The sequence below is a fragment of the Equus asinus genome, chromosome 7 (genome assembly GCF_041296235.1).
Source record: "Equus asinus isolate D_3611 breed Donkey chromosome 7, EquAss-T2T_v2, whole genome shotgun sequence".
NCBI lineage: Eukaryota > Metazoa > Chordata > Mammalia > Perissodactyla > Equidae > Equus > Equus asinus.
The window spans coordinates 98,902,934-98,920,964 of NC_091796.1; the positions used below are offsets into that span (position 1 = coordinate 98,902,934).

Here is an 18,031-nt window from a genome sequence, read left to right on the forward strand (position 1 = left end):
GACCAATGGCTTTTTCTTAAGCTTTCTCACTTTTGTGGCCAGTTTACAGTAGGACAAGGGCATTGCAGGGCAAATGTTACTTCTGGTCACTGTAGGTTATCAGCATGCTCATTAGGCTACCATATATTTAACAGTAATTTAACAAGATATTAGTCACCGGTTATCTAAAGCAGCAAAACCTAATGTGTAATCTATTTAAGATTTTTATGATAGTCTCCTAAAGTTCCACAATATGGGAACATTACTGCATAAAAGTGAACTCTTTGATCTCTGACATGTAATATATTTCCATTGTCCGGAGCAGACAATAAGGGTTTTCTTCGTTGGGTATGAGTGAAAGGGGAAGACCTGAGGTACATATGTTTGTGATATTGAGGTGGGAAGAAAAATTACATAAATTTTGGGAATCTTTAATCATGTCTTTAATCCAGAAGGCTGTAATTTTTTTCTTAAAAAAATAAGATCTTTATCATTCACAAATACAAATGCTGGATTTTTTGCAAACACTCTATAGAAAAACTGGTATTTCCCTTAAATCACATGAAAGATAGGTAGATAAAGAGACATTGTTTTTGAGAAGCTAAGCTTTTTCTGGTCATTCAAAATAAAATAATTGCAAGTGTGTGGAAACAGGTTTTTTTTCCTTGCCTTGCTATGATTCGGCTTCATACTTATACAAAGCATTGCTTTTCAAAAAACACCTTTTCTCTTAAAGTAGTGGTGCCCCGTTTTCAAATGAAATCTTACATGAAACTCCCAAATATGTAACAGGTAAGGGCAGAACCCTTATACACGAAGGTCACTGCACAGCCTGGGTCACCGTGCTTCCTTCTCATCCCTGAGGAAGAGCCTTCCATTCTAAAACTAATTCCAGTCTGAAAACTAATGTTTTAAGAGAAATTTTATCAAGAATGCTTATTATCTGTCCCAAATAAATATGACATTTCATCATTACCAACTTTATAACCTACGACCTATAATGATTATGTAGTGTTGCATACACTCAATTCCTGTTATTTTGGGTAGTTACGTTCTATAAAGTCACTGCAACCAACCAGCACACACTGAAGCACTGCTCCCAAGGGAGACACAGGGTTACGTTCCTGTGAGCCTCTGGTCACAACATTTTTACCAATCTATCAAGACACAACCTTATTTTATGTGTGTAAAACAACAATAAGACAAAAAATACAAAAACCCAAAAATACAGAAAAACAAAAAATAAAACACACAATAATATATATTGTCGATTCATTAACACTGAGCTCACAGCCAACAGCACTGTAACTCATTCCTGAACGAAGCTTATCTAATATACACGTTTTCTCTGTAAGGAAGATCACAGCCTTCTTGTGCTTAGGAACACTAGGCAGCACTAAGAAATACACTTGGAGGCCACCTTAAACAGAGATGTTACCAAAAAACTCCATAAAAATGTGAAAAACATGGCACTAAACAGACTATGAAAAAGGACACTTGTTTACAGCATGAGAGCTGAAACAAGAAGGCAGAGTGTCCTTGTTCCACCTTAAGCTGGCAACGTGTGTCAGGGGATTCAAACATTTCATCACCCTGAGCATGTCTGCAAATGACCATGAAAGTGCCATGATTATCGATTTTGGGGTAACAAATAAATTTTAGCAGGTAGGTGAATTTGAAAATAGAGAATCTGCAAACAAGGAGGAGAGATGATACACTGGAATTTCAAATTAGTAGTAGTGGTTTTTATATTTTAAGAAATTCACATCTGAGAATTGCTAATGTCTTCTGCAGGCCACAGAGAAATAAATGGGGAGAAAGAATATAAGAGGACTGCTTTTGTTCCCTAGTGCTCAGGCAGGAGTGCACTAAAGGGACACTATAAAAAGGTTTGAAGGCAGGTTTAGCCTGGTATTTTTATATATTTAAAAATGTGACCCAATAGGGGCTGGTCCCGTGGCCTAGTAGTTAAGTTTGGTGTGCTCTGCTCCAGTGGCCCCAGTTCAGTTCCCAGGTATGGACCTATACCATTCCTCAGGGGCCATGCTGTGGCACTGGCCCACATAAAAAATAGTGGAAGACTGGCACAGATGTTAGCTCAGTGTAAATCTTTCTCAGCAAAAAAAAAAAGAAAAAAAAAAGTGACAACTTTGTAAATATACTAAAAGCCACTGACTTGAACACTTCATACAGGTGAACTTTATGATATGTAAATAATATCTAAATAAACCGGTTAAAAAATGACAAGAAAGGGAAATCTGTATTTAATTTTTCTAGTTAAAATTTTTTGATTTGGGTTCACTATATAAAGGAACACAATATTCTATGAGGGAAGGACCATGGGAGGGTGGGCTAACCCCAGATGTAAACAGAAGACTGCTATGGAATCATAAGCTTCCAAAATGGAAAGCCCACCTCCTACATAGAATGCTTCCATCTCTTCTGCAGTATCCCCAGTTGGAGGCCATCCAAAAGTATTATTTCCCCTTTACCTTCCACAAAATTTATAAATCACAATATGTTTTTGGGTAGTCATATATTTTTTCACTGAGGTAAAATTCACATAACATAAAAATCACCATCTTAACTACTTTAAAATGTACAATTCAGTGGCTTTTAGTATATTTAAAATGTTGTGCGCCCATCACAACCATCTAATTCCAGAACGTTTTCATCAACAATATGCTTCTGTAACACTTTAATCACTAAGTGAAATATTTCATTTTAATACTTCCATAAGTCAGTCAACATATATCAGTAAGCACATAGAAAGATAACATTAAAAGTATCCTTTTAAAGTGGCAAAGTGAAATTTCCTGGTATATTTATTTCCAACAAAGTATACCCTCTCCACTAAAGGATTCACCAATTGTAAAAATTTCTTTTTTTCAGCAGGCAATAGTGGCTATTGTCAAGACTGATGTGCAGCATGCATTTCAGTAAGCGTTAGGGAAAAACTTAACAGTGCAAGCTAATTTTCTGAGCTTACCTCTGTCTGCTATTCTTTTCATCAACTGATGCTCTCCCCATTTAATCAGGTATTTAAGGATATCTTGTTCACTTGCCTATAAGAAAAAACGGTTTACATATTTTTTAGTGAAATTAGATAAATGGTTAATTTCATTAATGACTTTTCCTATGTCAAAATGTAAATACCGTGTGCAACTTACCAGGTTTCACTCTGTAAATGGGCTGTGTGAAATGTCTGAGTTAACCCTGTGGTCCACCAACAGCAAATACATAAGACAGCATTACATGTCTTTTGTCCAGTAACCTCTCTTGGCTCTAACCATATTTTTTATTCTTATTTCTATCTTTCTATTTTCTTTATCCTTTTCTCTTCACCTATTTTAAATTTATTTTATCTTACTATATGGTCCTTACAGAGCTGCCTTAAATTCCTTTTGGGACAAGATGGATATAATTAAATGAAAGTAAAATTATATGGACACAGAGTGACTACTATCTCCTGCAGGAACAGAAAAACAAGTATGGCAACTAGTGTAGGTAGAACAGAGGACCATCTCCGAGGGATAAGCTACTGATTGGGAAGGACCCTTCAAGCCCAATCTGTGAAGGGGCAATATGCTCCTCATTTCTTTGTGCTTCATTTAAAATCTTACAGCGAATCCAGGTAGTTCTCCATGGTTTTCACTTTCTTCCCTCCCTACTTTCTAAGAAGAAACACAAAGCTCCGAAAGACAATAATCTGAGAGAACTGACAAATCCTAACTCCCATAATGCACACAGTCTGGATCAGGACAGTGAAGCAAGGTTAATGAACACAGATCCTAAATAAATCAAATCCAATTATGACAACATTTGTACTGCCATCAAAGCAATGTACGAAGGAAAGGCACAGATGCTAAGTAGATTATTAAACTCTTCAGGGCATTTCTGACTGAGATGGAAGCATTTTATAATTTTTCTACTACAAATATAAAGAAATGGGAGATGGCTCAATGGGTTTATATCTTGCTAACAATAAAACTGTTGTAAAGTTTTCAGCATAAAATTCATACAACCAATGCGGAAAAAAAAAAATCTGAACAAACTTTACCTGAAAGTATTTTCTGCAGTATTTTAAATCTATTGTTAGTTTTAATTACCAGATTAAATCTACACATAAATCAAGGACACAAGAATTTGCTAAAAACACTTCCGGTTAAAAATAAATAGTTGAAAACATTATTATACTTTGGCAGGACACATACACTGAGTTTTTATAAGCATTTGAATAGACCAGAAACTGAATATTATTCTTATTTTGTGCTGCTTAAGCTACTATCTACAGTCTAAGTATCTGATACTCCACCAAAAGTAAGAAACTGTTACAGGGAATCTACTACTAAAGGAAGCCAAGAAAATCACTGTTGGGATAGGCTTCTGACCTCGCCTACTGCCTCAACCCCTTTGATGTAGTTGCTTAGGACCCGAGCTTATTCACAATGTTGAATCAGCACCAGTGTGCACGAAGGGCCAAGAGAGCCAGAAGGCTTTTGTTGTACAAACCTGGAGAGGGCATTCCTGAGTGGGCTGATCTCCCTAGATGGGAGAACAATAGAGTACAGATGGGTTTCTTGGTGCACATATGGATGACAATGATTTGAGAGTGAATAAATGATTACCTGTAGGTAGTCAGACTGGATAGCAGTAAGCAGATGGTCTTTGCTGAGTTCATAAAAAACATCCGAAGTCATGACCTGGGAAAATTCCTCACAGAGGAAATGTAAAGCTTGTCGGTGCACCCATTTAGAGCCATATGGATGAGAGCTCCACTTGAGGATGGCAATTAAGGTATCTAATGAGATGCTCTCAGCAATGATATCCTCACAGCCTAAAAGAGAAGGCAAATACTTCTTGAGATTAATCATAAATATTACTTATTGAACATTAGTGTGATAGACACTATACTTAAAAGTAGCAATAGTGAAAAAGAACAAGGAGATAAATAAAATCTCATGGAAATCACCAAGACTTGGTGGGATGGGGTAACAACAGACTATGACATCTATAGGAAATCTGCTGTCCCACAGAGACAGATCCATAGAAAAAGGCAGAGAATCCTTACAACTGTTCAAGAAAATAAATCGATGTGCAAATCCAACAATTTGAATAAGACACTATAGTGCAGAGCCTTGGACCAAAGGTGAAAGAAGAGTAGGCAGAAATGATACATTTGTGGGAATTGGTCAGTCAGAGGAAGGACATGGATGACACTAGACTATAAGAGAATCCACACTTTAGCAGAAGATAGGTGGGCTATCTTCTATGAACTATGAGGATATCTGTTCTTTGTATCACTCTAATAAAAAATACCAACTTGCATTGTTGATAGTTTAATCCCTCAGGATACATAAAATACTGTAGTTTTATGCTCATCTGGGACTAATTCTGGTGAATTAAAAAAAAGAAATAAGTGGTTTAAGTGAAAAGGACCAGGGTCATGGAGAAAGTGACTATGGCACCTTAAGAGCTTAAAGAAGAGAAGAAAATCTGAGGATAGTCAGCTATTTCCCTTAGGAAAGATCATTTCAAAATATAAAGATAAAATATAAGTAAAATCTGAGTGATAAAGATTGTGGAAGGGAAAACAGCTCAAGCTGGACAGAAATTCTTCATAATTAAGTTTACTAAAAATAAAAAAGAACCTGATAATGTGTGCGTGTGCAGAAGAGGTATTTAACCACCACCACCACCAGCAAAAATGTGGCTAAACAGGCTGCTCTCTAAAGAGCTCAGAGCTTTAAGAGAGAGAGCCTGAGCAAGCCTGGATGGCCTAGTGGGTAAAGTTTGGCACTCACTGCTTTGGCGGCCCGGGTTTGTTTTCTGGTTGCAAGAACCACACCAACTGTCTGTCAGTTGCCATGCTGTGGTGGTGGCTCACACAGAAGAACTAGAATGACTTACAATTAGGATATATACCCGTGTACTGGGGCTTTGGGGAGAAAAAAAAAAGACAAAGACTGACAACAGATCTTAGCTCAGGGTGAATCTCTCCCTGTAAAAAGAGAGAGCGAGCCAAAAGAAAGGGCATCAATAAACTCCTGAGACTTTCAAAGCTCAGAGTTACTGTGAAACCATGAAAGGTGAAAAGAAAAAGGTAATAAATCCCATTTTCAGGTGAGACAGGCTCATTAGTAGCCAGTATAGAGTCTGCAAAAAGTAATGCTTCATTCCCTTTTCTGATAATGGTACCAGATAAGGAGAATATCATAGAGAACTGTGTAACCTGAGTTCTGAAAAGCCTTTAATAAAATACTTCACGATGTCTCTAGATTGTGAGCTCCACAAGACAGGGACTGCTGTCTTCACTGTATTTCTAGCACTTTCTTGCACATGGTAGGCGCTAAAGAAAAATTCGTTCAATCTACAAATGAGATCTTTGCAGATAAGATGAGATACAGACAGATGACAGAACAGTGGTTACATTTCTAAGTAGCACTGATTAACTCAGGGGATGGAGTGGGGAGTCTGTTTTTGTGATGTTTGTCATGAACTTAAATAAAGATGTGGAAAGTATGTTTCAAAATCTCCAAATGACCTAAAACTGGGATATGCAGTTAACAACAAACTGGATAACCTGATCATAATTGGCTAAAAAGATGGGTCAAAATGAAGATGAAATATAACTAGGAAAATTATAAAGTTCTATATTTAAATTAAAGAAAATCAACTGTATAATAGATGATAGGGGAGAGCTAGCTTAACTACCATTCATGTAAAAATAATATCTGGGTATTTTAACTGAACAAATGCAAAATGCGACATGGCTGCTATAAAGCTGAAGCAATCTCAGGTTTTTAGGATACGAGCATAAGTCCTAATCAAAGGAAGAACGCTGCACTGCTCTCCTGTGGAGTGCTGTGTTCTGTTCTGAGCCCTATGTCTTAGATGGGGCACTGACAAAATTCTAGAATTCTTAGAGAAGGGGAAAAGAAGAGTAGAGAATTTGAGACTGTCACGGGAGAAAAGCTCCAAGCAAACAAGATGATCTGGCTTATGTAAGAGCGACTGGAGGAGAGACAGAAGAACTATCTTTAAATGTCTAAGGGACCTTCATGAGAAATGAAGAGAAGAAATGACTGACTTCTCTGCTATTCCAAGGGTACGTCCTGGGGAACAAACAGATGTTAAAAGAAGGGAGATTTCTGACTCAATATTAAGAAATTTCTAACAATTAGAATTGCTCTCCTCCCCTCCCCTCTACAAAAATGTAGGAGCAAAGGCTGGCTCATCACATTAGGGAAAGAGTCCAAAGAACCCCTACAGTGGATACGGAACTAAGGTCAGATGACATCCAAGCTCCTTTCATCACAGAGATAAAATCATTTTTAGAAAAGTGGTAACACAATTAAACATAAGAGTAATTAAATCTAAAGATTAAAGATTGATTTATTTAATCTAAACATTAAAATGAGGTCCTTTTAAGGAATACTGAGACCACCACAATGAAACCTGCATGTAAACAACACCCAAAGGCATGCGTATGTGCTGATGAGAAGCGGGAAATATGGAAAAGCTCTGAACAGTTCTTGTGATTTTACGGCGTGCCCTGAACATCAAGCTGCGGAGGGCAGGCCTCACGCAGTTGCTGGGGGAGGACTTCTGTCAGTCTGCTGTTTTAAAGTAGGCCCTGGAGTAGAGCTGAGTAGGGTGGGTCAATCTGACAGGAAAGACATGTTTGGGAATGAAGCAGAGGAAAACAGAGAAAAAGTGGTTATTTAAAACGATGTATCACAACTCTACTAAACAAGGATGCTGGCAGAGGTACAGAAAGAGAATGAATGATAATATCATGTGTCTAAACTTCTGAGGTTTACAAGGAAGTGAGACATGGTAGGAAAAAATGGGCTTTGAAATCAGACAGATTGGACTTGAAATCCCACCCTGGCCACTTAGCAGCAGTCACTTAACCTCCTTGAGCCTGAACTGTTCTCATTTGTAAAAATGGGATTATACTGCTAACCCAGGGCTGTAATGAGATTTAAATGAGACTGTACCCTCGACACTTCACTCCTTCAAACATTCTGCAGTACTTACTTGCCCAGCACTGTGAGTACACAGTTCTTTTTAACACACACTTTCCTGGGTGGTGTCATCTGCTCTCAGGGCCTTCACTCCCTTCGCATCTTTACCACTTTCAAGTCTCCATTTCCAACCCAGAGCTCTCTCCTGACTCCCAAACTCACTCAAACCTCCCATTGGAGAGCTCCAGAGATATTCTGCAGACAAAAGTCAACTTGTTTTCTCTGGAAATACGTGTAGTTCCCTCCTTCTTTATCCCTGTTTCAGAGAAGGATAGCTCATCTCTCCGAAGTACCAAAGCCAGAAATCTGAGTACTGTTATTGCTTCCTCCTCCAGAAGCACACATCCAATCTACCATCTAATGCTGTTCATTCTACTTTTAAATCCATCCCCGCCACTGAATCTCTACCACCTCCGTTTCAAAATCTGATACTTTCTCCCTGCACTACTGAAACAGCCTAAAAAAGTTCCCATCTCCAGTCCTCCTCCCTTCCAATCAGTTCTCCATACTGTTGCCAGAATGATATTTTAAAATGCAAATTAGATTATATATGTAACAAATTATTCAACAGCTTGCAAACGACTTCAAGATAAAACCCAAATTACATACTCTTGGTAGTCTGGTCCCTGTCAACCTCTCCAGCCCCATCCCTGCTCATATCCTACATTCTAGTCAGACTGTGCTACTTACAATTTCCTAGAATTCCAGCAGACTCTCTCACCTCTAGGACTTTGCCTATGTTGTTCCATTTTTCTAAGATGCTCCTAATTCTCCTTCTTAACTCCTCCACATGTTTTACACTCAGCTTAGATGCTGCCTCTTTCAAAAACCTACCTTGATCCTGCTCCCCAAGGCCTGGATCAGCTGTTCCTCCTCCCTAAACGTATCCATGGCGCCCTGTGTTTCCCTCTATAACAGCACTAAACTCTCATGCTATTTTACCTTTCTGATACACTTGTCTGAATCCTCTACGAGACTGAGTGCTCCTTTGGGGTAGACGCCCCAACATATCTCTGAGAGCCTGAAACCTAGTAGATAATTAATTAAAAGCAAATGTAATAGCGAACATTTTTGAAACTTATTATGTGCCAAGCTCTGTACCTAACTTAGAATATTTAATTCTAGCACATCTTCTCAAAGAAGGGGGTATTATTATTATTCCCATTTTACAGATGAGAAAACTGAGACTCACAAAGATTAATTAACTTTGGAAAAAGATAAGTCATACCTAACTAAACATATCCTTCCCTTCCCTCCTAAAAAATCCCGTCCCCGGGCTGGCCCAGTGGCACAGCTGTTCAGTGCGCACGTTCCGCTTTGGCAGCCCAGGGTTCGCCAGTTTGGATCCTGGGTGCAGACATGGCACCACTTGGCAAGCCATGCCGTGGTAGGCGTCCCACATATAAAGTGGAGGAAGATGGGCACAGATGTTAGCTCAGGGCCAGTCTTCTTCAGCAAAAAGAGGAGGATTGGCAGCAGATGTTAGCTCAGGGATAATCTTCCTGAAACAAAACAAAACAAAACAAAACCACCACCACCAAAATCCCGTGCCCCACCCCGCTTTCTCTGTCTCTAAACTAAGATCTTATACCAGTCAACACTCATCAGAACTTCTTCACTTAAACCACTTCTCACACGAACAGAAAAGCACCGTATAAATACACCAGACATGGTGATACTAACTCAGAAAGGTAAATGGAAGACAGGCAAAAAAAAATGGAATGTTGAAAGGTATATTTTTAAAGAGATTTATCTATATTGCCAAAATTAATATTTTCATATCATGATAAAGGATTTCAGGTGGAGGTAAATTTGCCTTTTGTCAAGGTTATCGATAATGAAATGAAAATGGAAACACAGCAGGAAGGCCGAAGGGATGCGGGCAGGGAAAGGCCAGCAAGTGAGATGCAAAGAAGTTTCGCACAATGCCATTTCCTTGGTAAATTCTGGACCAGTCTTGTAGGGCCAAAAACACTATCAGCACACTCAAAGATGGACAGATTCTTGGTGACAAAGTGACACTAATCCAAATCCCAAAGACAAATGTATAAATTAGAGGGTCCACTTACACACAGTGCCAGGTATTCATTCTAGGGAGCAGAATGCCACATTCTATCTCAGCTCTTCTCAAACCATCTCAGGTCAAGGAACAGTTTCTGTTCTTGTTTCTTTCTAAACGTCCAATCTGTTAGACCAATACTTTAGTAACGTTCCGTAAAAATGCTGCTTGAATATTGCGGCAATGTCAAATTGCTACAAGAGTTTTAAATGCTTACTCTCAATTTCTGTACTTATCTCACTGTAGACACATTTTGAAGAGCACTGTCTGTCTAGAATTCCTTCCCCTATGCCAGCTTTAGGATATACGGAGGTCAAATTTGTTTCCTCCTGTTTGGTACTAATTAACTTTCAGAGGGAACTCTTTTTTCCTCTTTTTTCCCTACTGAGTTTACTGACTCCATTTCCTAACTACAGATAAAATAGCACATATCTTTATTTCTTCAAAGACAACGACAATCAAAATGACTACTTTATCTTTTTAAACTAGAAATTTAGAGCTTAGACTATTTCCCACATACGGGAGATTACTGCTCAGACATATTTGCCACGACCAGCCCTCTGATCCCACCTACCCACCCATGGGCACAGTGTACTTCTCTGTCCCAAGACTTTGGAATTGGCCATGAGATCTGCTTTGACCAATGAAATGCTAGTAGACATGCTGTGACAAAAGGCTTCAGAAATACTTTGGGGAATTGGGCTTGCCCTCTTGCCTTCTGCCACTGCCACACCATACCGTGGCTGGCTTCTTGGTCCCAGGAGAATGAGCAGAGTGGGAACAGAGCCACTCAGCCCTGCTGACCCACAGTGGCAACCAAAAGTGACCCTAGCTGCTGCAAACTTACATTTGTGATTTCAGCTGACCTGTATATTTGTGAGAACTGCATGTTCATTGTTATAAACCACTGAGATTCTCCGGTTGTTTGTTACACAGCAATGGTTGACTAATTATATAACTTTTTGGATGAATTCAAAAGTTTTTAACAATTTCCTTTTAACAGAAAAACTCATGTATAGTCAAGACATTTAATGGCTCAAAGGTGCCCATGCATTCTGCTCAGGCAGATTTTCAATGATGCGGCTGCGAGGTTGGCAGACAGTGTGAAGTCAACTTCTTAAAATTTTCTTTTTTTTTTTTTTCTGAAAAAGATTCACCTGAGTTAACACCTGTTGCCAATCTTCCTCTTTCTGTATGTGAGCTGCCACGATAGCATGGCCACTGACAGATGAGTGGTGTAGGTCCATGCCTGGGAATGGAACCCGGGCCACTGAAGTCAAACATGCCAAACAACCACTAGACCACAGGGGCTGGCCCCTTAGAATTCTTTTTGCTTGCATGATAACCACATTTTACAGATCCATTTCCTAGTTGTTTAATCCTTTCTTCTATTCTCTTTCACCAAAATACTTTCTTTCTAACCCTTCATTTTGGGGAAAAAATGCCTCTTTTCAAAATTTGAGCTATATAACACGAACGACCAAAGCAGAGATATAAAGAAGTAAAACAAATTAATTCGACACTGAGTAATACAAAAGATTCTTATTGCTGCATATTAAATGGGATCACTTTCTGTTTTTATGATCAACATTTTTGTTTTTCTCTGTTTTGTGTTCCTCTGATAACTAAAATAAGCTTCAGTGTGGACATATCTCCTGAATACACTGTCAGGATCTGTCTTTATTGCCACCCTTATACTCTTCGTATTCCTAGGTGTACCCTAAATACTCGTTTCACTAGGATCAGTGGTAAACCTTTTCACTGGCTCATGTCCATCAGGAACTGTATAAGCAGCTTCCAGATTCAGAGTTCCATACTGGGGTTGAGGTGGGAAGAGAAAGAGGGAAGCAGGCAAGGGGCAAGAAAGGAAAGGAACTGTGGAGGGAGATTACAGCTTGTCATACAACATAAAACAATGTAACAAGTTTAGAGGAAGGCTGGCCTTCGAGCAGGCACAGTGACTCTTCAGTGGCACCAGAGTTAGAAATAAGACTTCAAGTGCAAATAGGCCTGAGAGAAAAGTTGTTTCAGTTCTCTCCTACTAACCTGTATGTGACTGATTCCGAATCCTAAGGAAAGGAATTACAAAACAAGAGGGAAGTGAGGGCAGCCTGAAGTAGGGGAAAGAGCATATTGGCTTTGAATTCAGACAGTCACATCGCTAACTCTTGACTCTCTCTCATCACCCTGTGCTGGATCAAAGCATACCCTCTGTGGGGCTCATTCCACCATATATAGGATGAAATAATCCCTTCAGAGTTCTGAGGACTATGCTAAATAATATTGGGCAGCCAATCTGTCCCTCAACACTACTCTCTTTCTAGGCTAGAGATCTTAAATCAGCTGTGTCAACTCACCCTCCTCTGACCTACATATATAACTAGTCAATGTGTCCTACTGATTCTTCCTTCAAAATGGCCTTCCATTAGCCTCTTTATTTTGCATTCCCACCAACAGCACCACTGTCCAGATCCTCAGTATCTTACACATCAATTCCCAAAAAGCTTCCTATTGCCTCCCTCTCTCAACATTCCAATCCATACTATAGCACACCTTTCAAAGGTTTACTACTACCAACACATCATCCCTGCATAACTCTATTTCATAAAAGCAACCAGAATTCCGGATCCAAAGCAGAAAATGAGCGTCAGACATGTGGATTAGAAGACAAGGCAATCTGCGCCTCACTGTTTTTAATTGCCGCTCCTTGGACGCTGCAACTTCTGAGAGCTTGTTGGATAAATGCTTGTCTCTGCTATTCCTCAGGAGGACCACGCTGAAGAAGATTCTACAGAGCTCCTCAGAGGGTCCTACCCGGGCTGAACCCCAGGTGCCTCAGTGGTGGCCAGCCCCTTGGCTCACTCTCGTACTGCTTTCCCTCCTCCCTCCCCTGCTTAACTCCCCCTAATTCTCACTCCTGTTCATGGGATTACTTACCAAATAAACTACCTGCACACAAGCCTTTGTTTTATTTAGGCTGTGTTTTAGCACACGTTGTGGGGAAATGGGAGGAGACACCCATACAATAATTGTAACAGAACTGGCCCTAGAAAACAAGATTCTCAAAAGCGATTCTGCAACTAGATCACTCACAGGTCAGATGGCAAAAAGGACCCCATTCCTAATGGTAAGTGGGGTGGTGATAAACCCTGCATGCAGCAGCACGACAACACTAAGGTTTTTCACTAAGTGTGGTATTAGTTTAGCAATAGTGGTGGTACTTGAATGGAATGGGAACATCAGTAATTATAAGGACCTGATGTTTGGCTGGCTTTAGTTAACAGCTTTAGAAGTCATGAAAAAAGAAAACGACAGGCTCAGGTTAGCCCCCTCAAGTCTAGGTATTCTGTCAAAGTCAGAAGACTTCTAGGTCAGTGTTTAAAGAGACCCTTATTTCCTGTAGCTGCAGAACAGACTACCAAAATTCAGGCTCCAGATTTAATTTCAAGGATATCAGAGCTACAAAGACAACCTCAATGCAAAGCCTTGACAAATCTTCAATGATAAAATCCGGGTCCTGATAGGAACAACTGGACACAGAAGTCTGAAATGGGGATATTTAGGTGGATGAGCTAGGAATGTTAAACCCCAAGATTTGCCTGAACTTTCTGGGTTGGGAGAAGCAGCTTCCCCAACTCCTTGCTAGAGGACAGTGGCACCCTCTTGTCAGGAGACCCTGCAAGAGCCGGAAAAGATAATGCTCGTCCTCTTCAAGATCTGCCCCCGCCTCCTCTCACTAGCTCCAAACCAATAACCAGGATCTGATCACTCATGATCATAGTTTGAGAGAGAAAATGCAGCCCCTGTTCTGGGAGGAAAAAATGTACACACCCAAGAATTCCAAGACCTGGCTACACGTCTGGGCAGGTCCTGGAGGAACATGTGTGGGAGTGGATCTTGAGAGTGCTGAAGCAGGGTGCTAGGTTTGTGGCAATACAACAGGAGCAGGAAGGTACTCATCCAGTATCCAAGGGATTCACTGGGGCATCTCTAAGTGCTTCCCTACACAGTGATAATGGAAACCGGAAACCGTGGCAACCATGGATAAAGCAACTAAAAGCTTGGACACTTTTGGGATGAATGTCTGGGTCACCCCACCTGGCAGGCTACCTAGACCTGCTGAAATATTGGTAAAGTGTGATGAAAATCTAGGTTGGGTGATAGAAGACTGTGCTAATTTGTACTTTTCAACTTGCTTGAGCTAGAACTGTTTCCCATAATCTCCATCCCTGTATGATTCCAAGCTAAGGTTGGCCAAGGGAAACGTGAGATTTGGAAGGCAGAACCAACAGCCATTACTCTCTAAAAGCCACTGTAGCTAGATGTGGCGACAAGCAGAGGCAGAAGTGCCTGTAAGTTTCAGCTTGTCCTTCTCTCCTCTACTCCACGCCTAGCTCTCCCTCCCAAATGGTGACAACACTAGCTCCAGGCCCCAGCCAGATGCTTGGCTGCAGATCCACAGACAGAACAGCCACTCTCCACGTGCTGCCCTTTGCAGCCCCACTTCAGTGGCTCGATGTGCATGGCTTCTCAGGCCGACTGGCTGATAACCTCTCTGTAATCTATTCCTCTCCCTTTCAGACCTTCACTTCCCCAGCTTCTCCCTCAACTGTGTAAGGCCCAAGTCCTATAATAATTCCCTTATCCCATAAGTCAGAGTTGCTCAGCTCCCCTGATTGAACTGAGTGACACAGTTATGATGAGAATGTCAATTACGGCCTCCAGCCAGTGCAGCAGCTGGGACTGTGGATAATTTCAGCAGCTTTCCTAAACTGAGTCTTTTGTAGAGGCAGGGCTGGTTACCACCTTGAAGGCTCTGTGATGAAATGGATTTCAATTACTGTTTTCCCCTAAAAAACTGCTTTGACCTATGAAAATAACATCAGAGGATTAAATAATCTATCAGTTTTCTACTGCTGTGTAACAAATTACCACAAACTGAAAGGGTTAAAACAACAAACAAATCACCTCACGTTTTCTGTGGGTCAGGAGTCTGGGCACAGGTCACCTGGTCCTCAGTCAGGGTTTCATAAGGCTGCAATCAATCTATCAATTGGGCTTGCATTCTCATCTGAAGGCTCAAGTGAGGAATAATTTGCTTTCAGGTTGTTGGCAGAATTCATCTCCTTGTGGCCACATAACTAAGGGCTCAGCTTCTTGCTGGTTACTGGCTGGGGTGGTCACACGTGCAGCTCCTGGAGGCTGCCTGCATTTCTTGCCATCAGCAGGCCATCTCACAACACAGTGGCTTATTCCTTCAAAGCCAGCAAGTGTAAAAGTCTCTAGCGCAAGTCTGTTATCAAGACGTAGCGTAACGTAATCATCTTTGCCATACTGTATGGGTTAGGAACAAGATGCAGGCTGCAGTCACACTTAAGGGGAGGGGATTGCATAAGGGTATGAATACCAGAAGATGGGGATCATTAGGGGTCACCTTAGGGTCTGCATGTCACAGTAGGGTTAGGACTATCTTAGCAATACCCTTTCTGGCATATTGGACACTCTGCGTCATTTTAGTCTGCCCTTAGTACTTGTTCCTTTCATCAACTTCAGCTCTCTTTTCTCAGAACATATCTAACTTTATTACTTCTCTGAAGAGTGGTAAGAACTGCAATCAACACTTTAGGTAAACAAATAAATGCATCATAATTCGGCAAAAAAAAATAGGTTGATTGACAAGGGAGCTAAAAATATTCACTAGTGAAAGGACAGTAGTGGGAAAACCGGACATCTACATGTAAAAGTGTGAAACTGGACCCTATTTTACACCACTCACAAAAATTAGCTCAAAATGGATTAAGGACTTAAGTGTAAGACCTGAAACCATAAAACTCCTAGAAGACAAAATCAGGAAAGAGCTTCTTGACAATGGTCTTGGCAATGATTTTTTGGCTGTGACACCAAAAGCAAAAATCATCAAGCGGGACCACATCAAATTAAAAAGCTTCTGCACAGCATAAAAAAACAATCAGTAAAATGAAAAGGCAACTTATGGAATGGGAGAAAACATTTGCAAACCATATCTGATAAGGGGTTAAAAATCCAAAATATAAAAGGAACTCATACAACTCAACAGCAAACAAACAATCTGATTAAAACATGGGCAGATGACTTGAAAAGACATTTTTCCAAAGACGACATACAAATGGCCAACAAGGGTATGAAAAGTGCTCAACATCACTAATCATCAGGGAAATGTAAATCAAAACCACAACGATATATCATCTCACACCTGTTAGAATGGCTATTCTCAAAAAGACAAGTGATAAATGCTAGCGAGGCTGTGGAGAAAAGGGAACCCTGGTGCACTGTTGGTGGGAATGTAAATTGGTACAGCCACTATGGAATACAATATGCAGGTTCCTCAAAACGTGAAAAATAGAACTATCATATGATCCAGCAATCCCACTGGGTATATATCCAAAGATGAAATCACTATCTGGAAGAGAGATCTGCACCCCCATGTTCATTCACAATAGCCAAGACAAGGAAATAACTGAAGTGTCTATCAATGAACACTGTATTATATACCTGAAAGCTGCTATGAGAGTAGAGCTTTAATGTTCTCACCATAAAAACAAAATGCTAACTATGTGAGGTAAAGGATGTGTTAACTAACCTTATTGTGGTAAACATTTTGCAATAGATACGTGTATCAAAAATCATCACGTCCCAAACTTACATGTTATATGTCAATTACATCTCACTAAAGCTGGGAAAAAAAAAAGCAAAAAGAAAAGAAATCTAGATTAAAATCTATTTTCACTGCAAAAAAAAGGGATGAGTTTTATTTTTCCTACCCTTTCAGCTAATGTTCACAATTTGGTTGTCCGTTGGGCAGAGGTGCATAATATAGAAGCAGAGTCATAAAGTGTAACATATATTTACCTACATGGAAGTATAACTTTGAAGTTTATGCCCCTTTGAATAGTTTTATAAGATTTTCTTGCAATAGTTAAATGCCAAAAGGTATTGCTACTATTATAGATCTATTCCAAATATCTTACATTCCCTTTAAATATATTTTAAAAGTTATATTCTGAGGCAATCTCTAGATAGTCTATCTGGATGGATATACAAGAAACTGGGAACGCTGGCTGCCTCTGTGAAGGCCAATAAAAAGTTGGGAGGGCAGAAGACTCTTCACAGAGTACCCTTTGGTACCTTTTGAATTGTGTTCCATGTGAGCATATTTCTTAATCAAAAAATCAAATAATAAAAAAACAAAGACATTAGGCTATGGAAGTTGCCAGGAGCCCCTTCCCTCAGAGCTCAGTATAGAACCCATCACTGCCCACCAAAGCCAAGCACCCACTGGGAGGGAGACGAGAAGGCTCTCTGCTCTGAGAACACAGCTCCCTTGCAGGGGAAACAGGCCGTCCCTGAGATTCCTGCTGCTTTCAGGCTGAGAATGTACAGTGAGTGCTTTCTCTTTCTTCGTACAGCTTTTGCCAAGCTGTGCAAGAAGGAAAAAACAGACTGAGAAAGATGGGAAAGAAGCTGAAAACTTCTAGGGAAAACCTCAGTAACTCAGCAAATAAAGGAGGAGGCTAAAGCACACAGGCACTGACAAAAGACTGAAGATTCTCTCAAGCCATGAAAGGAAAAGGAAAAAAAGGACTAAATTTAAGAACACTTAAGATACTTAACTGAATATAGATTTAGAACTCTTCAGTGTTTACTTTATGAATTAATGTTCTCTAATAGGGTATTTTAATATTTATGCTTAAGTGGTTTAAAAAAATATTTAATATTTTAAAAATTATTTTAATAAATAAACAATATTTATTTTAATATTTTATTTAATATTTATTTTAATATTTTAAAAAAATTTTTAATATTTATTTTAATATTTATGCTTAAGTGGTTTTTTTGTGTGTGTGAGGAAGACTGGCCCTGAGTTAACATCTGTTGCCAATCTTTTTCATTTTGCTTGAGGAAGATTGTCGCTGAGCTAACACCT

General features: G+C 39.8%; 1 protein-coding gene across 4 annotated transcripts in view; it reads right to left on the bottom strand.

The window, feature by feature from the left end:
• The window catches only part of BTBD7 (BTB domain containing 7), a 90,839-nt gene that overhangs the window by 16,469 nt on the left and 56,339 nt on the right, over positions 1-18,031 (bottom strand). For 3 of the 4 annotated variants that reach the window (XR_011504738.1, XM_044774246.2, XM_014832092.3), the window contains exons 4-5: positions 4,608-4,816; positions 2,969-3,044 (exon numbers count right to left, since the gene is read on the bottom strand). Coding sequence is in view for 3 of the 4 variants with exons in the window: in XM_044774246.2 (XP_044630181.1) it covers positions 2,969-3,044; positions 4,608-4,816 (285 nt within the window). In the remaining variant the exon portion in view is untranslated. Of the gene's footprint in view, positions 1-2,968; positions 3,045-4,607; positions 4,817-18,031 lie in introns of those variants that run through there. The other variant, XM_070514218.1, reaches the window with a different exon arrangement.